The sequence below is a fragment of the Callospermophilus lateralis genome, chromosome 17 (genome assembly GCF_048772815.1).
Source record: "Callospermophilus lateralis isolate mCalLat2 chromosome 17, mCalLat2.hap1, whole genome shotgun sequence".
NCBI classification, from domain to species: domain Eukaryota; kingdom Metazoa; phylum Chordata; class Mammalia; order Rodentia; family Sciuridae; genus Callospermophilus; species Callospermophilus lateralis.
Window position 1 is genome coordinate 35,795,540 of NC_135321.1, and position 20,965 is coordinate 35,816,504.

General features: G+C 39.1%; 2 protein-coding genes across 3 annotated transcripts; one reads left to right on the forward strand and one right to left on the reverse strand.

The window, feature by feature from the left end:
- The first annotated feature begins 494 nt into the window (after positions 1-494).
- On the forward strand, positions 495-10,718 carry Zscan30 (zinc finger and SCAN domain containing 30). 2 transcript variants are annotated; one of them, XM_076837190.2, is made up of 3 exons: positions 495-989; positions 1,266-1,404; positions 7,791-10,718. In XM_076837190.2, the coding sequence occupies exons 1-3, from the start codon at positions 582-584 to the stop codon at positions 8,720-8,722; spliced, it is 1,479 nt and encodes a 492-aa protein (XP_076693305.1). In that variant the 5' UTR covers positions 495-581; the 3' UTR covers positions 8,723-10,718. The 2 variants fall into 2 exon arrangements, with proteins under 2 accessions (XP_076693305.1, XP_076693306.1); XM_076837191.2 differs by lacking the exon at positions 1,266-1,404 and having other exon boundaries at positions 929-989.
- A 332-nt stretch (positions 10,719-11,050) lies between these two features.
- Znf397 (zinc finger protein 397) lies at positions 11,051-19,820 on the reverse strand. Its single transcript, XM_076837189.2, has 4 exons — positions 19,744-19,820; positions 17,568-18,062; positions 17,228-17,369; positions 11,051-15,679 (listed from the first exon to the last, which is right to left on the reverse strand). Exons 2-4 carry the CDS (start codon positions 17,979-17,981, stop codon positions 14,631-14,633), a joined length of 1,605 nt encoding a protein of 534 aa, XP_076693304.2. The 5' UTR covers positions 17,982-18,062; positions 19,744-19,820; the 3' UTR covers positions 11,051-14,630.
- Positions 19,821-20,965: the final 1,145 nt, after the last annotated feature.

Sequence of the window (20,965 nt, forward strand, 5' to 3'; positions counted from 1 at the left end):
AAAATATCACATAGTGTTAATTACTGTCATGCCCCAATAAAATAGAATTTGTAAATCACCTGGCCTATATTAGGTACTTATGAAGTGTGAGTTCCTTTCTTTGGGAAGTTAACTACTTTGATTGAAGAGCCCAGTGCTCTGCTCACTGGCTGTATGCCTTTGGTCAGCTTATGATTCTCAGTAGTCTAATTTGGAGAATGGGCACAATTAGGATTATCTTTATATAACACTATTTATTATCCTTAATTTTGTGCATAACATTATTCCCAAAGGTCAAATTGATTTTGACTATATTAAAGTTTTGTTTCACATCCCCCCAAATTCTTGAATCATTTATAGATGTATCATTTATATGGAAGCTCCCTTTTAGTCAGTTTTCTTTATAGTGCTATATTCCCTGGCAACTGGCCTTCAAAAACCTGTATTTACATTCCAAGCACATGGTTTGCTTGTATAACACCAGCACTATCCACTTCAGGGCCTCCCTGAAGAGTTTGAATTCAGAAGGAATTCCTCAGATACAAGTTTCCATCTCTTCTCTGCCTCAGCTGGATAGCTTTTTCAGACTGTCTATTCCCAGAATGTCAGAAGAGATCACAGCATTGGCTTACCATGCTCCGAAAGAACAAGAAGGACTTATAATTGTGAAGGTTGAAGAAGAGAATTATGTTTGGGGGCAGGATTTTGGCCTTCAGAGGAACTCCCAGAGCCAGGAGGTCTTCCGCCTGCGTTTCAGGCAGTTTAGCTATTCTGACTCCAGTGGGCCCAGAGAAGCTATGAGCCAGCTCAAGGAGCTTTGCTCTCGGTGGCTGAAACCGGAGGCACACTCTAAGGAGCAGATATTGGAGCTGTTGGTGCTGGAGCAGTTCCTGGCCATCCTGCCTGAGGAACTGCAGGCCTGGGTGCGAGAGCAGGGGCCAGATAATGGAGAAGAAGCTGTGACTCTGCTGGAAGAGTTGGAGAAAGAACTCGATGGATCAAGGCAACAGGTAAGAAGTAGGTGTTTTGTTTGTTTGCTTGACTATTGCAAGTTAATGGGGAAGCTGTTATGAGTCGCATTGACTCCTCATGGAATTATCCAACTTCTATTTTATAGTGTATTAATTATTCACTCATTGGTTCATGTCATTAGGATTTTTAGACCTGTTGTTTTCTCACTGATCATCTGAATAGGTTTCTGATTCCTTCTGTTTAGCCCTATTGTTCTAGGGAGTTTCCTCTTGTGAATCCTTAGAATCACAGTGCTAGTACTTGGTTACTTCTAGGACTCTGCTCGTGGCCAGAAAATGATCTGGAAGAACACAACATGCACAGGAGTTCTGAAGTCTCTAAGTCACCCTCTGCCATCTTTGGAGGGCCAGTGCAAGAGTGAGACTCAGGATCCCCAAGCTTTCCACGAGAGAGGTGAGGATCTTTAACCCTTTTGGGGTTGAGGATGAGGTAAGGGTGATCAAGTGTTCCATGGTGCATTTTACTTAATAAAAGTCACTTGCAGCTGTCACTAAGTATTGTGGAAAGAACGCCCCTTTGCCTTGAAATACTTTTCCATTGGCTCTGAATTATTGTTTTAACTTGGGTTAAAAACAAAGGTCTTTAATAAATTCTCTATAATACCATAATGTTCAAAACTAATATTCTGTTTTAAAAATAATACTTGAATCCCATTAACAAGGCAATTTCTAAGATGAAGATGAATACTGTATCAGTAACAGAAACTTGAACACAGAAAGTTTAACATTAAGAATTTTTTTTTTAAATTTTTTATTGTTGGTTGTTCAAAACATTACATAGTTCTTGACATATCATATTTCACACTTTGATTCAAGTGGGTTATGAACTCCCATTTTTACCCTGTATACAGATTGCAGCATCACATTGGTTACACATCCACTGTTTTACATATTGCCATACTAGTGTCTGTTGTATTCTGTTGCCTTTCTTATCATCTACTATCCCCCCTCCCCTCCCCTCCCCTCCCCTCCCATCTTCTCTCTCTACCCCCTCTACTGTAATTCATTTCTCCCCCTTGTTTTTTTTCCCCTTTCCCCTCACTTCCTCTTGTATGTAATTTTGTATAACCATGAGGGTCTCCTTCCATTTCCATGCAATTTCCCTTCTCTCTCCCACCTCTTGTCCCTGTTTAATGTTAATCTTCTTCTCATGCTCTTCCTCCCAACTCTGTTCTTAGTTACTCTCCTTACATCAAAGAAAACATTTGGCATTTGTTTTTTAGGGATTGGCTAGCTTCACTTAGCATAATCTGCTCTAATGCCATCCATTTCCCTGCAAATTCTATGATTTTGTCATTTTTTAATGCCGAGTAATACTCCATTGTGTGCCACATTTTTTTTTTTTTTATCCATTCGTCTATTGAAGGGCATCTAGGTTGGTTCCACAGTCTTGCTATTGTGAATTGTGCTGCTATGAACATCGATGTAGCAGTGTCCCTGTAGCATGCTCTTTTTAGGTCTTTAGGGAATAGACCAAGAAGGGGAATAGCTGGGTCAAATGGTGGTTCCATTCCCAGCTTTCCAAGAAATCTCCATACTGCTTTCCAAATTGGCTGCACCAATTTGCAGTCCCACCAGCAATGTACAAGAGTACCCTTTTCCCCACATCCTTGCCAGCACTTGTTGTTGTTTGACTTCATAATGGCTGCCAATCTTACTGGAGTGAGATGGTATCTTAGGGTGGTTTTGATTTGCATTTCTCTGACTGCTAGAGATGGTGAGCATTTTTTCATGTACTTGTTGATTGATTGTATGTCCTCCTCTGAGAAGTGTCTGTTCAGGTCCTTGGCCCATTTGTTGATTGGGTTATTTGTTTTCTTATTGTTTAATTTTTTGAGTTCTTTGTATACTCTGGATATTAGGGCTCTATCTGAAGTGTGAGGAGTAAAGATTTGTTCCCAGGATGTAGGCTCCCTATTTACCTCTCTTATTAACATTAAGAATTATGAACTGTTTTACAATGAATCAAAATACATTCTGCTGTCATATATACTTAATTAAAATAAATAAATAAAAGAATTATGGACTGTAACTAGCATTAACCGTTAAGTGGTATAACTAAATACTAAAACTCTAAATTGTCAGGAGTAAGGCATGGGGCGTGGGCTCTCGGCTTAAGGCAGAATGCCCAAGGAAGGAACGTATCTGCAAGAGGGTGCTATGTCTTTGTCCCATCTGCCAGAGCTGAAGTCCACATTTCTCTGGAGAGGTAACAGCCATGACCCACTAGTTGGAGATGTTCAGTGAAGTGCCCAGCTGGTCACACTCACTGAGGGGCTACCCTATGGGTTCCAGAAGCCCCCAATGGGGAAGTAACATGACACAGAGTTTGCAGGGAAGTTGCTGAGGGGGCAGTGCCTCTGAAACTCACTGGGGTATGCACTGCTGGTTGTCCCCCACATTGCAGAAACCGAGAGAGCACACCAGATCAAAAAAGAAAAGTTCCTTCCTCCTCCACTGGCCCTCTAGCCCAGTATCTATTAAATCCCATATTATGCCAGCTTCATGCCAGTAATGCAGATAGTACAATGAAGGGTAGATTTTAAATTAGGAGGCAATAAATTGATAGATGTCATGGGTGCTGAGAATTAGTACAAAAAGGACTTTGATTAAGGCAACATCATCCCTAGGGGCACCAGCTACATCAGCTTATTACTTTGTTGTCATTAGACTTTCATTATCATTCTGATTTCATCTTCATCAAGCAATCTTATTAACTTCCTATGAAACTTAGCTATAATAAAAAAGCATTAATTCACTCTGTTTTGTATAATGATTACATAGTAATTTTCATGATGGCCTTATTGCTCGGTTTCATGAACTTGGTTTATAAGATTCTACTCCAAGAGGGAAATCCATACCTAGTGTGTTGATTGAGAAGCATGTAATGACATAAACTTCAAGGTCAGATCCTGAACCTTAGCAATTAACCAAAGTAATCAGTTCTATTAATCCACTGAAGTGTCCTTGAAAACTCCCTCTCAACCTTCCTCCATGCATCAGACCCTGATACTACTCTCTTAAGTATCCTTTGCACCAAGTAGGAGCTACATTAAAATGCATTTTAAAAAATGATCAAATCACCTATCTTAAAACAGCTAAATGGATTATAATTGTTTTTTCATCACAATAATGTAATACATGGGACAGCTAACTTTATAAAGATAAGAAGTTATTAGCTCACGGTTTGGGAGCTTCGAGTACATGTCACCTGCATTGGCTCAGTTCTGCTGTGTTGCATCATGGCAGTGACATGATAGGAGAGCATGCAGGAGCAAGTGATCACATGAAGCAGTGAAAGTGACTCAAAGGTCAGACTCAGGCTTTTCTATCCTCTCACAAGAACTCACCAGGGTCCCATGAGAAATACCTTATCCATTTCCAGGACAGGCTTCTAGGGACCACCTATTAAGCTCCATCAGTTCCTGCATCACGGCACTGGGAACCAAGCTCACAAGACATCAACCCTTGAAGGCCAAAGGTATTCAAAATATATATTGTCTGAATCATTTAGGGTAGATTATTTAAGGTCTCAGGGGCCAGAGACTCCATTATAATTCCTTAAGTGCTTTGGGGATTTTTCTTATTGGCATTTTTAAAGGGACAAATTATATATTTCCAAAATTCATATATTGAAGCCCTGAGTCCCAGTACCTTATGATATAATTGTATTTTTTGGAGATAAGGCCTTTAAAGAGGTTAAATGAGGTCATTAAATGGGCTCTAATGCAATATAACTGGTGTCCTTATAAGAGGAAATTAGTACACAAACAACACAGACTGAGATGAACCACATGAGAATAAGCAAGAAGATGGCCATCTGTAAGCCAAGGAGAGATTGACTTGGGAAGAAACCAAAACTTCTGATACTTGATTTTTTACTTCTAGCCTCTAGAACTGTAAGAAAATAAATTCCTCTTCTTTAAGCCTGTTTTTGTGGTATTTTTTATAGAAGCCTAGCATACTAATATTAAAGTTATTTCCCAAGTCTATATGAAATATTCCTAGCCTCAATTTGGTTCCTTTTGTTTGTTTTGCAGAGCTTTAATAAAACACTTGTACTTGAAGTAATAAGTAAACTGACCTTTGACCTTTGTCTAACTAAGCCTCTCACCGTCTCTGACTCCTGTATTCTTTGTTTCTGTTTATTTATCTGGTCATGTTTCAAATTCTCCACATTCTCTTGAGGTTCAGGGATAAAGACAAAATAAAATATTTTAGTGAGGATCTGATTACTTTAAAATATAGATTTTAACGTAGATTTTTCTCCCCAACTTTTATCTGTTACACTTTATTTCATTGTTTTTCACTTCAAAATGACATTATGTTATAGATTCAATCACATTATCAGCAATAGTGATTGTCTTTTAGACATTTTTGGACTTAGCAAAATTTATCAACCTCATTTATGCCTGGTGTCCAAGTGTGTGATCTTGGATGGACTTGACTGGGTTCCTGATAAGTCACTTTATGCTGATGTCTGAAGAATTAATGTGCATAATCCGTATTTTCACCTAAGTCATAAAGTTTATATCACTGGGAGGATCTGCCTTGATATGATTATAAGAGTCACCATGCCTTTTTTTTTTACAACCTTGGGTTATAATTTTCCTGTAGGCTCTTCACTAGCCTAACAGTATGTCTTGTTAGAAGAAGAATTGGTGGTGGAGTTATGGATGCAGGTAATTTATTAAGGACATGTTCTTTGGGAAAAATCTTAATAGAGGGTTTACAGAATTAGAAAGGGAACTGAGCAAGGAATGATATAGTCTCAGATAAAACTTAATCTTGGTTGAATCCTTGGAAAGGTTCTGGAGCCTTAAGAGCATGATTGCATTGCAGAGTTGCTCTTTTGATGCAGCAGGGGCAGTGAGGGTGAAGTAGTTTTCTGGACTAGTGGCTTTCATCATCCAGGACAATTCTCCAAAGAAGGGGGCCGTTGTGGAAGATTAGGAGTTGTCTTTGTTTTTCTCAATAGTACTGGAGATTGAACACAGGCCCTCATGTAAATGCCCTATTCCTGAACTACTCTCCCAATCTTTTTTGTTTAATTTTGAGTTAGGGTCTTACTAAGTTGCCCAAGCTTGCCATCTTTCTGCCTCCCAATAGTTGAATTAGAGGTATGCACCACCATACCTGGCTGGAGTTGTCAGTTCTGGCTGCTATTCCACAGTGTCATAAACTGAGTAGCTTATAAACAGCAGAAATTTATTTTTCACAGTTCCAGAGGCTAGGAAGTCCATGATTGAGGTGCTGGCATATTTGGTGTTTGGTGGAAAGCCATTCTCTCATAGATTGCACCTGTATACTTACATGGTAGAAGGAGCCAATGAGCTTTCTTGGACCTGTTTTATAAGGGCACTAGTCAGATTTATGAGGGCTCTGCCTCCATGACCTAATCATCTCCCAAAAGATCCCACCCACTAATACCATCACTTTGGGAGTTAGGATTTCAGCATATGAATTTTGGGGGGACATAGATATTCAGACCATAGGAGGAGCCAACATCACTACAGCCAAGGGCGAGAGACATCAAACTAGTAGTGAGGTCTGCATTGGCAGTGCAACATCATCTAAAGAACATTAAGGCTAAAAGCATCTGTCATTGAGCAATCAGAGGTCACATTCTTAGTTAAAAGGATTTTATACCAAACATGTCACTAAACAGATAGCAGGTGTGATAAAGGAAAGAGCTATTCTAACAGAAACCTATTACTTCTTAAAGAATATAAAACGAAAGACTTGTTTTCATACAAAAACATAACTTTTCCAAAGAAAAAATGAGTTTTAAATTATTTTTTTTAGTTCAGCTACAGTCCTGCTTCTTTCCAAAGGGAAGGCAAATAACTCAGACAAAGACTGAAAACTTTGGGTTTAAGCAGATTTGTTTGAATTCTCACTCTACCAATTATTAATTCTATAGCCTTTCATACTCTTTCTGAGTCTCAGCTTCCTGATCTGTAAAACGTATATAAGTTTAGAGGACTTTGGGAGGATGAGAGCAACTTCAGAGTTCTAGACATAATTCAATTGATATCACCCATTTCTGTTGTAAATTACTAGAAATCTAGAAAAAAAAAGAGCATATTGTATGAGAACTGGATTTGGATCCAGGCAGTCACATTTGCCAATTGTTTCCATCGACCTTCTTTGATCCCTTACACTTGAAAAGATGGACCCCTAAGGCTCCTACCTAACCCAGAGTGAGTCAGGAACCCCGAAACATTCCTTTCTCATGCTTTGTGTATCTTATTATATTGCTTGTATTTATTTGTTCCATTTGAAACCTGCTAGAATCTGCTATTGCCTTCATGCTTTCTAGTTCTTGACCAGCTACCTTTGTTCAATACTAACCTCCTGAGCATTTTATAATCATATCTCCTGCTCTCTTACTTTGCTAGAAGTATCATTGATTTAAGACTCAGACATCTTTACCCTGATTATTCTGCATCATATCTTTTCCTTTCCTGCATTACCTAAAATATATTCTTCTCTACTCCAGAATCATCTCCTAGCTTTATGATTTCTCACTGATACTCCTATTTATCACCTCTAACAAAGGGCTTTCCTAGTTCATTGTCACTCTCAGGGGGGTCACCTCCCACTACTCCAGGCCACTTCACTGAATTTTCCTAGATTAGGAAGCTAGTTTTAAGAAATTTTCCTCCTAATAAGCAAATACCTATTTCATTTGTTTTATTTTCTGCTCTTACTACAATAATTTCCTTTCTTTCTACATGGAGAGTAAATGACACTTGCATTTTCTATTCACACTTTTAGATGGCAAGATGGTAGCTGACAAAATGTTGACAGCAAAGCAAGAAATTATTGAATGTGTAGCCTCAACTGCTATGATATCTCCAGGAAGACTTCCTGGGGAAATTGCTTCAGTACAGATAGTTGAAGAAGCTTTGGATGGTCTGGACAACACTGAGAAGCAAAGGGGAAGTGCTACAATGAACAAAATGAGTCAGCTCCCTTCCCAGGAAAGACAGTACAGCCTGGCAATGTTCAACAAGAAAATCCCCACAGAGCAGTGTTTCCCTGAATGTCATGGAATTGAAGGAAATCTCAATCTGAACTCAAATGATATTACACCACAGAGAATTCACACAGGGGACAAGCTCTATGAGTGCTTTGACTGTGGGAAAGCCTTTTGCCAGAGCTCAAAGCTGATTAGACATCAGAGAATTCATACTGGAGAGAGACCTTATGCATGTAAAGAATGTGGTAAAGCCTTCAGTTTGAGCTCAGACCTTGTTAGACATCAGAGAATACACAGTGGTGAAAAACCATATGAATGTTGTGAATGTGGAAAAGCTTTCAGGGGCAGCTCAGAGCTCATTAGGCATCGGAGAATTCACACAGGAGAGAAACCTTATGAGTGTGGGGAATGTGGGAAAGCTTTCAGCCGGAGCTCAGCCCTTATTCAGCATAAGAAAATTCACACTGGCGATAAAGGCTATGAATGTATTGAATGTGGTAAGGCTTTTGGTAGGAGCTCTATCCTTATTGAGCATCAAAGAATTCACACTGGAGAGAAACCTTATGAGTGTAATGAATGTGGAAAATCCTTTAATCAGAGCTCAGCCCTTACCCAGCACCAGAGAATCCACACTGGGGAGAAACCTTATGAATGTAGCGAATGTAGGAAAACATTTAGACATAGATCAGGTCTTATGCAGCATCAAAGGACACACACCAGAGTTTAAGTCTGAGTAAGAGTTGTATAATTGTGAAATGCAAAAACTACACTTTAAGGATGAGACTCAACAGAAGATAGAATTTTCCTGAGAGTAGGGTGTCTGTCCTTCCAGCCCAGTTCAGTTCTGTAAGAGGAGATCCACCTGATTGTTACGATTGTTAAGTGTTAAGTGGAAATAATTTTTTTTTTAAATCAGGTCTTTGAAAAGAATGGTGGGTATTCTCTAGAAATGCCTAACTATCTGCATGAAGCCTCTCATCAATACCACCTTTACCTCACCAACCCAAATATAACTGCCACTCTGCAAGTCCAGAATTATGTACCTAAAAGAGCTCCTTGCATGATGGCAAGGATAAGATCCCTGCTCAGCATTTGTGCATTTGGTAGGTGAAGGCATGTACTAAGAATTATTCAACTACCTGAAATGTTGACTTGTATGGGGAATGTTGAATTATGCCCTGGCTTGTTTTAGCAAGATCCAAGGCAGTTTAATATTATCTGAGGAATGGTAGTTCATTGTTCCCACTTCCCATTTCTCTCCATGGCCCTATGCTTCCTACAAGGCCAATTCAGGTTTGCTTATTTATTAAGCACCTGCTGTGTTTAGCTATTTGGGACAGATATGGTTATTGCTGTCCCAGAGTTAAGGGTTAATGGAATATACATATTTACTAAATAAGTAAGTAAAGTGCAATAAGTACTTTGATAGGATAAATCCAGGGTGTTTTTGGAGCACACGGCAGAGCTACCTTACCTGATCTCTAAAGACTTCTTGGATGTGATAACATCTCAGTTGAGACCTAAACTGTAGAAATTAGCCAGGTCAAGGGCAGAAGAAGGCAGAGGTTATAGGACATATAGGGCATGAAAAGAAGAGAATCTGGAGACATCAGGACTCTTCACTTAGCAGGAATTAGTTGTCATAGTCTGGCAGGACATGTGGCTAAGAAGCCAGGACATGTGCCTAGAAGACATGTGTTGGATTTTCGTATTTATAATCACTATACAGAACTTATAACCTATTACATCTTCAAGTACTTAGAATGAGGGTAGTAGTAGAAGACTGGTACATCTTATGGAAACAGGCATGATGCACACCAAATAAAGAATATACATTGGAGGCTATAGGGACAGTGAGGCCTAGAGTGTGTGTTTCATGACCCTGGATCTCAGGAAATGGGAAACTTCCAGGGACCCAGAAATGAGAAGTTTGTCTTCCCAGACCCTATATTCTTCATTCCCTTACCCTTACCCTCAGCACCAGCTCTGCAAACTCTAAGCCACTTGAGGGCAATAAATATTTGTTGAATTAACCAGATTCCTCAAAATTATACTTTCCTAATTTTTACTTTGGCAGTTTTAATTAACCTAAGGGCAAATAATACTTAAGAACGTTTTTCTTTTTTGGGTACTAAGGATTAAACTCAGGGGCAGTTGACCACTGAGCCACATCCCTAGCCCTATTTTGTATTTTATTAGACAGTGTTTCACTAAGTTGCTTAGCTCCTTGCTAAATTGCTGGCTTTGAACTCACAATCCTCCTGCCTCTGCCTCCTGAGCTGCTGGGATTACAGGTGTGCACCACCATGCCCGGCCCTTAAAAACATTTTTGAAGACTTGATGTTCATAGTTATTGTGGGTAATAGAGATGAAATTGGGAAGGATCTTTGTGCCCAAAGTTTACGCAGTTGTCATTGAGTGAGATCAACCACAAGATTAAAGGGATCCTTCATATGGGACAGTGAGTTGCCTTTTCCTGTAGGTGACAATCAAATGATTTAATGTTTTAAACAGCATGATGGTTTTTCCTTATTGTAAATGCTGATAATACAGAACATATAAATTACCCACAATCCCTTTACCCATAGAAACACTTAACATTTTAGAGTACTTTGTGTTTTCTTCTCCAATCCTAACATTCTTGGCAAAAATATTGTAAATAAAAGTTACTAATTTTAACATTTATATGTTGAGTATACCCTTTAACTGTTCAGTATGAGAATGTAAAGCAAGATGTAATAAAATTTGAGTTTTAAAGTTTTGCTTTGGAATTATTCATTCAGAAATAGGGAGAACACTAACAGGAGTGGGAGATAGGAGATAAAGAGGTTGTAGGAATAATTCATGGAATTGGTATTCTCAATTTTTATATTCTGGGCCAAAAAGTGTCAGGAAACTATCTGGTCTCTATGATTGCAGTTCACTGGCAAAGTCATAAGAGGTGACATCTGGTGGTGGTGTTGAAGGACCATGAGAATGAGACTACTAGGGAATCTCTTTAAACATATGCATCTCCTAGTCCATTAGATTTAAGACTCTTTCTTTTCTTGGGGGGGGTGGTGGTGGTGGTGGTGGTGGTGGTATACACACCAGGTTAGAATCCTCAACATTAACTGCTGTGTAGGACCAAGGACCTGGGAGACCATCATGTCCTTCTTTTCAGCAGGTCTACAATCGAAATCTAAACTTAGAGAGACCATGGCCAAGGTTCAAATTTCCAATCCTTCCAGACAACCATTAGTTGTAGTCTATGAAACTGAGGGAGAAAGGGAAGGCAGGAAACCAATATTAATATACTCTGCCTCAATTGTACATTTTCTGTTTTTAATCCATTTAAAATTCATTTAAGGCAGACATTTTTTCCTCCAGACTGCTTCTAGTGCAAGAGAAACAAGACAGCCATGAGCAGGGGGAACATTATTTTTCTTTCCCAGGAAAGGATAGTGAAAGAAAAAAAATTTCCTTTGATAGCTTATTAACAGTGCCTCTTTAAATAAACAGAAATGTTGAAGCTTCTTCAACTGTGGGATTATCTTCTTCAGCTCCTTTAATGCCAACAACCAAAGTCTTGACCACAAGGCTACTGCTTTTTTATATGTATATATTTTTTGGTACCAACGATTGAACTCAGGGGGACACGACCACTGAGGCCACATCCCCAGCCCTATTTTGTAGTAGATTTGCTTAGTGCCTCATAGTTGCTAAGGCTGGCTTTGAACTCGCAATTCTCCTGTCTCAGCCTCCCAAACTGCTGGGATTACAGGTGTGTACCACTGAGCCTGGCTGGCTACTGCCTTTTTCAAGCATAAGTCTTTAGGGAATGGCTTCTATTTGTACAGGACTTATAATTTTAAGAGGACTTGTTTATATATATAATGAGTAAAATGGGTAAGTCTGCCATTTAAAAAAAAATCAATGATAAAACCAAGGATAAGCTAATTTTGCTAACAAACTTGAGATTTGGAAAGGACAAATGCTGTAGAAAGCAAGTATTTTTTCATAATATTTCCACAATATCCTGCACTTCTTTTTGAGTTTTCCTATCTAGTTTTTCGTTGCTGGGGATCAAACAGTGTCTTGTGCATGCTAATAAGTATGTGTTCTACCACTGAGCTACACCTCCCATCCTGTCCTCTAGCCTTAAATAGTGCAGAAAAATTTGAATACATAAAATCACAAGAAATCATTAAATTTCCTATAACCTCACCAACCCAGAGACAGCCACTGGGATTGCACATTTCTAGTATTTTTAATGCATAAATATATTTTTTACATGGGGTCATATAGTACAATTTTAATATTTAACAATCTATCATGAATGCTTTATTTCAACATTAATCAACAAATTTTAACAGCTTTTAAGATTTTGTACATTCATGATGGTTTCTATATTTTCAGATAGAATTTCAAAGTCCAAAGGCAATGCTTAAGGCTTCTGGTAGTGATTGCTAAGATACTGTCTACTCACATGACACCAGCAATAGAGTCCCAATTTCCCTGAATTTCTTATCAATTTTGAAAGTGCCATATCAATTGCTTCAATGAACATTTTATGAGATTGACATACATGTACTATCCCTTGGCACTTACTCTTTTGTGATTTGCCTATTTTAATGCTAGTTTTTCAACTAGAAGTTTTTCATGGGAAGATAGCAGTGATTTTACATAGGGTTATGAGTTCTACCTTCTAGACATGACCTTTAGCCTTCACTTCATCTGCCTAGAACATGGGCTATAATGAGAAATAAATAATGTATACATACAGAACCCTTAGCAAATACCTATTACATTTCTTACATGTAAGAGCTCTCTAGAGTATTTTTTCCTTCTGCTATATATCAATTCCTATTTAATGTCTTTTCCTTCTCAGTTTGAGTATTTCTTTGTGGAAAAAGAGGAAAATGAATTGAGCAGCTCTCACCATGTATTGTTGCATTTTACCATATTTCCAACTCATATCATTCTTCCATTTTCTCATATTCTCTTTAAAAATGGACATTAGGTGTGCTGTCATTCTTACTAGTTACCACATGCCTACTTATATTCCAATAAGAGCATTAATTCTCTTTGCTTCTCATTAGAATTCTTTTTCTAGTCACAAGATTCTAGAGGATTTCCACACACATCTGTTTTTGGTATGTTGTTCCTCTATCCTGTTAGGTCTTTTGAATGGGGTCATGTCTATAAGAACCCACACTTCTGTTGCTGACTAACCTGTACAACTTTCCACCTTATAGTAAATACTAGCTTCTTTGTGCTAGGTTCCTCAGAAGAGCGGAAGTCTTGACTGATCACAGTTGTTACTTGTTGTCATTTCCCTTTGCAAAAGCTATGAAATATCACACATGAGGTGTCTGGAGAGTAAGTCACAGACCCAGCAACTGACATATTTTTTGAGCACCCGAGTCCAAGGAAGTATACTAGAACTATAAGGACAGAGCTTTGAAAATGAATGATTTGGCAGATTCCAACTCAGGGACTTGGGGATTAACCTGACAACAGTTCCAATACTGTAACAAAGGTGTCCTCATACCTAGGAGAGGGAGTCAGAATCTTAACATTTACCAAGGCTCTTTTTAACCTCCACTTCCTCCACCTACTCCATAGAAATTCTAGCCTAGCCTGTAGGTTGGGAAAGGAAACCACATATTAGCCCTTTCTCTTGGGTCATATCAACCAAGACAAAGCTATTCACTCCTCTGTTGTCCAAGTGTTCTAGGTTTTTCCTTTTTAAACAGAAATTTCTTGATTGGCTCATATATTGCATTAGGCACTGTGCTTCAGAGACTGGTTCTACCCATACTTCTTATGGACATGACTCCACTTCAAAAGAGCTCAACAGAAAATGCTTCATTGGCCTTTACCTGTTGCTCCTTTTACTATGAACACTTCCCCCTGGCTAAGTCCTTTCATCTTTCATGTCATTTCCCCTATTCCCTTACCCAAAGTTGAGAGCTCCTTGAGTCACATAGCACTGACCACACCATGGTGCTACTACATGACTGACTGCCTTGCCCATTACATGACAAGAGACTATGCCTGATCTTCCATTGCATCTCAAGTCTCAAGTACAAAGAAAATTCTCAAAAACAAAATAAATTGTTGGATATATTAATTTGTATTATTTCTTCTCATGCATATCTAATTGCTGACCTGCCCTGGACTCAACACTGATAAAACTTTCCCCACATTTTTTTTTCTGCTGTCAGTTCTGATTTAATAAAAAATTTTGATTTCCTGAGACAAACAGTCCTTTACGATGTCCACTCTCTCCCAAAGTGGGGGCATATTGACAATCAGATGCAGTGACTGAACCTGGGTCCCTAACCCCTTTCACGACATTCTCATAGAAAATGAGGTTTCAATGTCACATTCCTGCTTTTCATATTTCCTGAGTATTTTTAACAGTAAGCGAAAAGCTGGAAGTAATAATTCTTTCATCCTCTGCTTTCATTAGTGACAGGAAAAAGCTTTTAAGGAACAATTTGCACTAGCACTGTGTAGTGTTGCATAAAGCCTTAGAATGACTCAAGACCTAGTAGTTAACCTTTATGGAGTTTTGCTCCAAGAAAAACACTTCTAACAAAGATAAAAAATCTTACTGAAGCATTTATAATATTCATTGTATTCACAAGTTACTTTACAGTGTGGACTCTCTGATGGCGAATAAGGACTGATCTGTGCCTGAAAGCCTTCCCACATTCATTACATATATAAGCTTCATCCCCAGAATGGATTTTCTGATGCTGAACAAGGGCTGAGCTCCTTTTGAAGGTTTTGCCACATTCATTACACTGATAAGGTTCCTCTCCACTGTGAATTCGCTGATGTCTGATGAGGTTTGAGCTCAGACTGAAGGCTTTTCCACATTCATTACATTCATAGGGTTTCTCCCCACTATGTATTCTCTGGTGGGTAATCAGTTCTGAGCTCTGCCTGAAAGCTTTCCCACATTCATTACACTCATACGGTCTCTCTCCTGTATGAATTCGCTGATGTCTAATAAGCTTGGAGCTCTGGCTAAAGGTTTTCCCACACTCATTACACTCATACGGCTTCTCACCAGTGTGAATTCTTTGATGTATAATAAGATATGAACTTTGACTGAAGGCTTTACCACACTCATTACATTTACAAGCTTTCTCACCAGTGTGAATTTTCCGGTGTCTAATGAGGGCTGAGCTTTGATTGAAGGCTTTTCCACATTCACTACATTCATATGCTTTCTCACCACTATGAATTCTTTGATGAATAATCAGATATGACCTTAAACTAAAGGCCTTCCCACACTGGTTACATTTATAGGGCTTTTCTCCAGTATGGATTCTCTGATGTTGTGTTAGAGATGAATGCTGCTTGAAACTGTGCCCACACACATCACATCTATAAGGTCTCTCTTCTGAAGGAACTTTCTGACTTGTTATAGAGTTTGTACTTAGAATCAGGCATCTTTGAGGCTCATCATGATGGTCTCTCTTTCCTAAAGATTTGTGTGTGAAAATCACCTGCCTAAAACTACTCCTGTGTGGAGAGGATCTTTTTAGTTTCTGCCCCATAGCACTTCCTTGTTGCCAGTCTAAATTGCTTTCACGCTCACTAACCACTCCAAATGAAGGTTCCTGAGAGAGTCCCTGTGAATTTTCTCCTGAAATGTCCTGTGTTGTTGTTTCATTGTTCTCACAATCTGAAATGATAAACAGCAAACAAACAAAAAACACATTAAAGTTTTCCATTTACTCTCTATATTCATTTTCTATGAGAGATAATTGAAGGGTCTACCTACAAAGATGTCACTGTCCATGTCTCTTCCTTGCTTACATTGTCAAGCAACCTCATTCTAACTCACAGAATATTTCTTGACATGTTCTCATCTCCATTTTGTAATCTAGTTTCTGCCTTACCTAACTGCTCATACCACCACTTCCAGTGACACTACTCTCATCAAGGTCACAAACTTGATACCTACATAAATCAATAGGTAATTTTAGGGTCTTATTTAGTCAGCATCTCTGTAGCATTGACACTAAGGACCACATCTGCCTTTTAGAGACATTTCCTTCCAGTCATATTTGACTGAGTTCTCGGACTATTCCTTTTCAGATTCTAAGCTAATAACTCAAACACCAGTGTTCCTTCCTTCAGTTCTTTTTTTCTGTTTCCTGGATTCTAATGTATCCTTACTCTACAAGCTCTCTATCCCCTAGGCTCCATTTGCTACTTATATTGTAAGTTAATGCCTCCCCATATCCCAATCCATTTTGTGCTTATTTCCTAAGTATTCAAATGCTCCAAACCAAGTATATCATCAGATACATTTGCTTGTTTTCCCAGTTAAAACACAACACCACTATTACCAAGGTAATCAAGACTGAAACACCTTCAACTCCTCTCTCATACTCTGCTTTTAACAATGACCAGAAACTGCAATGCAATTTTAATGTTGAAGAACAGTTTTCAGCTTTGATCTTCCCTATGCCTCACCATAACACATGATTTATTTACTTTAGCCACTTGGATTATAAGACTCTAACAGGCCTCTAGTCTTGCTTCCCTCAAATCCATTCTCCACCCTAAAGCTAAATTCTACATTACAAATTCAACCATGGCTCTCCTTCCTCCAACACCTTTCAACTATACCCCTCTATTTAAGAAACTGTATATGTGAATCCCATTTTCTTCTCTATTTTTTCTCAACACTCCTCCCTTGTTAATTCTCTTCGCAAGTCAAACTGAATTCTACTCTTTCTAGGATGAGTTCTGTTCTCTCACCTTCAAGACTGAGGCCTTTGCTTGGGACACTTATCCTTCTGCCTATTTGCCTGGCTTTCTTCTACACATAGTTCAAATCTTAGCTTAGATGATTTTCCCCAGGAAGTGTTCCTTGAACTTTTAAGATTAGGTGCCATTTTTTTTTGGTGCTCCCATAGTACCCAGTGCCTACTTTTAGTCCATAACTTACTATACTAGAATTGTCTTTTTGTTCATCCACCACCCACCTAGACTTGAAAGTAAGACTCAGTATCTACCATAGTACTAGACATGTATTAGCACTCTATAAAGTTTGAATGAATGAGTGAATGATAAGGAAATGGACACAAGGAGGGCTGACTGAAATTCATGTGCATTACTGAATACAAAGCTCCTAAAATGAGCACCACTGGTTTAGAATAACAGCAGTGATGCTCATGTGTTGGAAGTTTGATGAGTTCCCAGACAAGTTCCTATTCCTCACCACGTTTAGGGGAAAGGCAGGGTTTCCAAGATTTCAGTTGTGCCTTTAAAGGTTGGAGTTGAATGTTTGTTGACTCTTGGGATGCTGCTAGACATGTCAAATCCTTCCATGGCACTGTTGGTCCCTGTGGATTAGCTGGGACCTGAAATTAGTAAAATATGGTTAGCTTTGTGGCAAAATCTCTAGGAAAACAGACCTTGTGAGAGTAGAGGCATAGCTCTGATATACTTCAGGGTTATGGTTCAAGAGATATGTAACTTTTTATCCTATTGTTATGATACTACATGCTCCAGGCTGTAAATTCCATTTCCCACAGCACATGACTTCTGTCTGTTCCCACCTGCTGCACTGGATCATCAAATTCTCTTTCCAAGTCTTCCAACAGGGTCACAGCTTCCTCCCCACTTCTTGGACTATGTTGCTGAACCCAGATTTGCAGCTCCTCAGGTAGGATGCTCAGAAACTGCTCCAGCACCAGAAGTTCTAAGATCTGCTCCTTTGTGTGCAATTCTGGCATTAGCCACCGATAGCAAAGCTCCTGGAGTCGGCCCAGAGCTTCCCGGGGCCCAGGTGTCTCATGGTAACAAAACTTTCTGAACTGTTGTCGAAATAATTCTTGGCAGGATTGGATACTCCCATTCTGTTTAAATTTCTGACCCCAAGAAAAGCTATCTTCTATTTTCACTAGTATTAATTCTTGTTCCTGATGATCCTGAGGTATCTGAGTTGAAATTGCTCTGGAATCCACAGCCATTCTGGAATGAAACAGCTTAGCAAGAACCTCAGTATAACCAGGTTCTGTGTGTGAGAGATTTTGGGGGTAATCTCTTCTTTCCTAAAGGATATAAAATCACAGTTAACTTATGGTAGGGAAAAAAGTCTCAGGAAGTTGTAATAATATAGATCAATAACTCAAAGAACATTTAAAGGGAACAGGTTTGAGTCTAATAAGCAACAACAGAATGATCAATTAAAAATCATTAAAAAATCATTACATCTCAGTGTCACCTACTCTCTAGAATTTCTACTACTGTTAATTTTTTAAAAAATTTTGTTTTAGTTGTAGTTGGATGAAATACCTTTATTTTATTTTTATGTGGTGCTGAGGATTGAACCCAGCACCCTGCATATGCTAGGTCAGCAGACTACTGCTGAACCACAACTCCAGCCCATACTGTTAAAATTTTTAGAAGCAAAAGAATGAAACATTAACATGACTCACACAGTGAGATAAATACTTCCTTTTCAATTCCCTCTCAATCATGATTACACAAAGGAGGGAAATTTGTCTTTAACATGTATATAAAACTTATTTACTTTTAAAAATAAAATATAGACCTCAGACTGACTTCCAAGGGTAATAACATCTAGGTAGAATTTAATTAAAAATTTTATTTGCAGATGAACATAATACCTTTATTCTATTTATTTATATGTGGTTCTGAGGATTGAACCCAGTGTCTCACAGGCACTAGGTGAGCACTCCACCACTGAGCCACAACCCCAGCTGGTGGTGCTGACTTTTTATTTTTAGCTAGCTTCTATCTATAGCAGGTAATGCTGATTTTCATTTAAGGTAGTAATAGCACATTTTCAAAAAATTCAGATTAAACATGAGTTGACTTAAATAAAAATATTACAGGGGGCTGAGGCTGTAGCTCAGTGGTTAAGTGCTTGCCTCAATTGTGTGAGGCACTGGGTTCAATCCTCAGCACCACATAAAAATAAGTAAAGATACTGTGTGTTCATTTACAACTAAATAAATATTTTAAAAAACATTACAGGATATTTTCCATTTGTTCACATTTATTCACTTAATTTCTTTACCAAACATTGAAGCACTTATTACAGGCTCTGTCCTGAGGTGGCATTGAGTTAAAAAGGTTTTAGTTCATGAATCTATTGAGGAATCAACAAAGCTAGAACTGTAAAATGTGCTTAACATGAGTTCAAAAACATGACAGATATAGACACAAAAGATGCAAAAAATATCAGGCTCAGCTGTCAAAAAGCTTAAGGTTATTCTGGGAGCAAAAATTTTAAAATAAACGAAACATAGTAACAATTATATACCAAGTTTTGAGATATAGACCAAACACTATCTGATTTCCGGATGGGAAGGATAGCCACAGAAGCGTATGCTTTTTATTTTATGTTCATTCAGAAGGACACAGTAAAAATTATTAATATTACGGTAACTTTAGAAACTAATTAGAATATGCAGACTACGAATCTCCGGTTTACCAACTAGCCCGGCTGCACTCAGCCCTCCTATTCTTTATATCCCTTGTTAAACCACAGCAGTTGCGAAGTCACGGAGGTGGAGGCACAACTGTGCTTTCCGCTGGCAGGCAAGAGCTTGAATGCTGGCCTCTGCTGCCTCCCCAGGACTCTCGGAGTCTTTGCCCTGACCCGGGGGTGGGCAAGCCGAAGAGCGGATCGCCTCCATCTTGCCCCGGCACCCAAATAGGGCGCCAGCCCTACCCTCCCTCCGCCTTGGGGCCCGTGTCCCTCACCGCGAAGCCCAGGAGCCGCCAGGGCACAAGCTTCGACCCACAGCGGCGAGCCACAAAGACCGGAAATCTGCATCTCGGCCTTCCGCTCGCTCGCCCTCGGGAGCTTCCGTCCGCCCCGCCCCTTGCTCGAGGGTAGCCAATCAGAGCCGCGGGTTCTGTTCTTCCCACCGCCTTTGCTCAGGGTTCGCTGGGCTGGCAGAACCAGAGATGCCGACGAGGTTGAGCGCACCGTAGGTGGCCTCCTTGTCTGAGGCCGCTTCTGCTTGCTTGAACCCCGTCTTCCCGCTCCCCGATCGTAATGGGTGTGACGTCATTTCCTATTCGTCTCACTCCCAATTTTCTAGCAAAGTATGCAGATTTTCCTGTAGAAAAGAACTGATTTTCCACTTCTTTTCCATGATCTCTGACAAAAGTAAACGGATGGATGAATGAGCAGAACAAAAAGTAACAATCACTTATGCTCTTTATCGTGCCATACCAGCCTTGCAACAGCTCTGTGGGCTATACTCAAGTCCCCAAAATTTAAAGACTCAGGTCCCAGGCTACCGTCTCTAGTGCGAGTTTTCCCTCCCTTTTTTAAAGCTGGCATTAATCTTGCTATTAAAAAGAAAATAGGCAATTTAGTAGGTGCCTCATGTCTTCACTTTGTGAGTTTGAGGTTAGTCCTTCTCATCGTGTGAGGTAGTGCACGCCTGTAATCCCAGAGATTCGAGAGGTCAAGGCAGCAACATGGGAAGGGCAAAGCAGTCTCAGCAATTTAGTGAGGACCTAAGCAACTTAGAGAGACCCTGTCTCAAAAAATAGAAAGAGCTGAGGATATGGTTCAGTGGTTAAGCACTCCTGGGTTCAATCCCCAGTGCACCCCAACACCCACCTCCCCAAATTTCCTTCTCATGTTTATGGTTCAGAGAAATGACTTTCCCTGTTTTTGAAATTAAGATGTTAGTGTTTTCCTCTATTTGTGGGGATTGTTGTTTTTGAGACTATTAATTCATTGGTTAATTTTTTTTTACTTATTTGTAATTATTTGTAAATGTTAGTTAAAAGGAGAATAATAATGTGATATATACATAGAAAATTAAGTCTCCTTTGTGATCTAACACACTTAAACCAAAGCTATTTGGAAACAAACGTTCTTTAGCATTCAGTGCTAAATTAATAAATAATCTCAATCACTGTGAAATTGAAGCCAGAATTAGCAGTCAGTATAGATAAGGTAAAT

What these genes read in the sequence shown, in the direction of transcription:
- Zscan30 (XM_076837190.2), top strand. Translation starts at nt 582, where the DNA reads ATGTCAGAAGAGATCACAGCATTGGCTTACCATGCTCCGAAAGAACAA. An exon ending in TCGATGGATCAAGGCAACAG is followed by an intron (nt 990 to 1,265) that starts GTAAGAAGTAGG and finishes GGTTACTTCTAG; the next exon opens with GACTCTGCTCGTGGCCAGAA. An exon ending in CCAAGCTTTCCACGAGAGAG is followed by an intron (nt 1,405 to 7,790) that starts GTGAGGATCTTT and finishes TCACACTTTTAG; the next exon opens with ATGGCAAGATGGTAGCTGAC.
- Znf397 (XM_076837189.2), bottom strand. Translation starts at nt 17,981, where the DNA reads ATGGCTGTGGATTCCAGAGCAATTTCAACTCAGATACCTCAGGATCAT. An exon ending in TTGATGATCCAGTGCAGCAG is followed by an intron (nt 17,370 to 17,567) that starts GTGGGAACAGAC and finishes TACTAATTTCAG; the next exon opens with GTCCCAGCTAATCCACAGGG. An exon ending in CTGCCTTTCCCCTAAACGTG is followed by an intron (nt 15,680 to 17,227) that starts GTGAGGAATAGG and finishes TTATCATTTCAG; the next exon opens with ATTGTGAGAACAATGAAACA.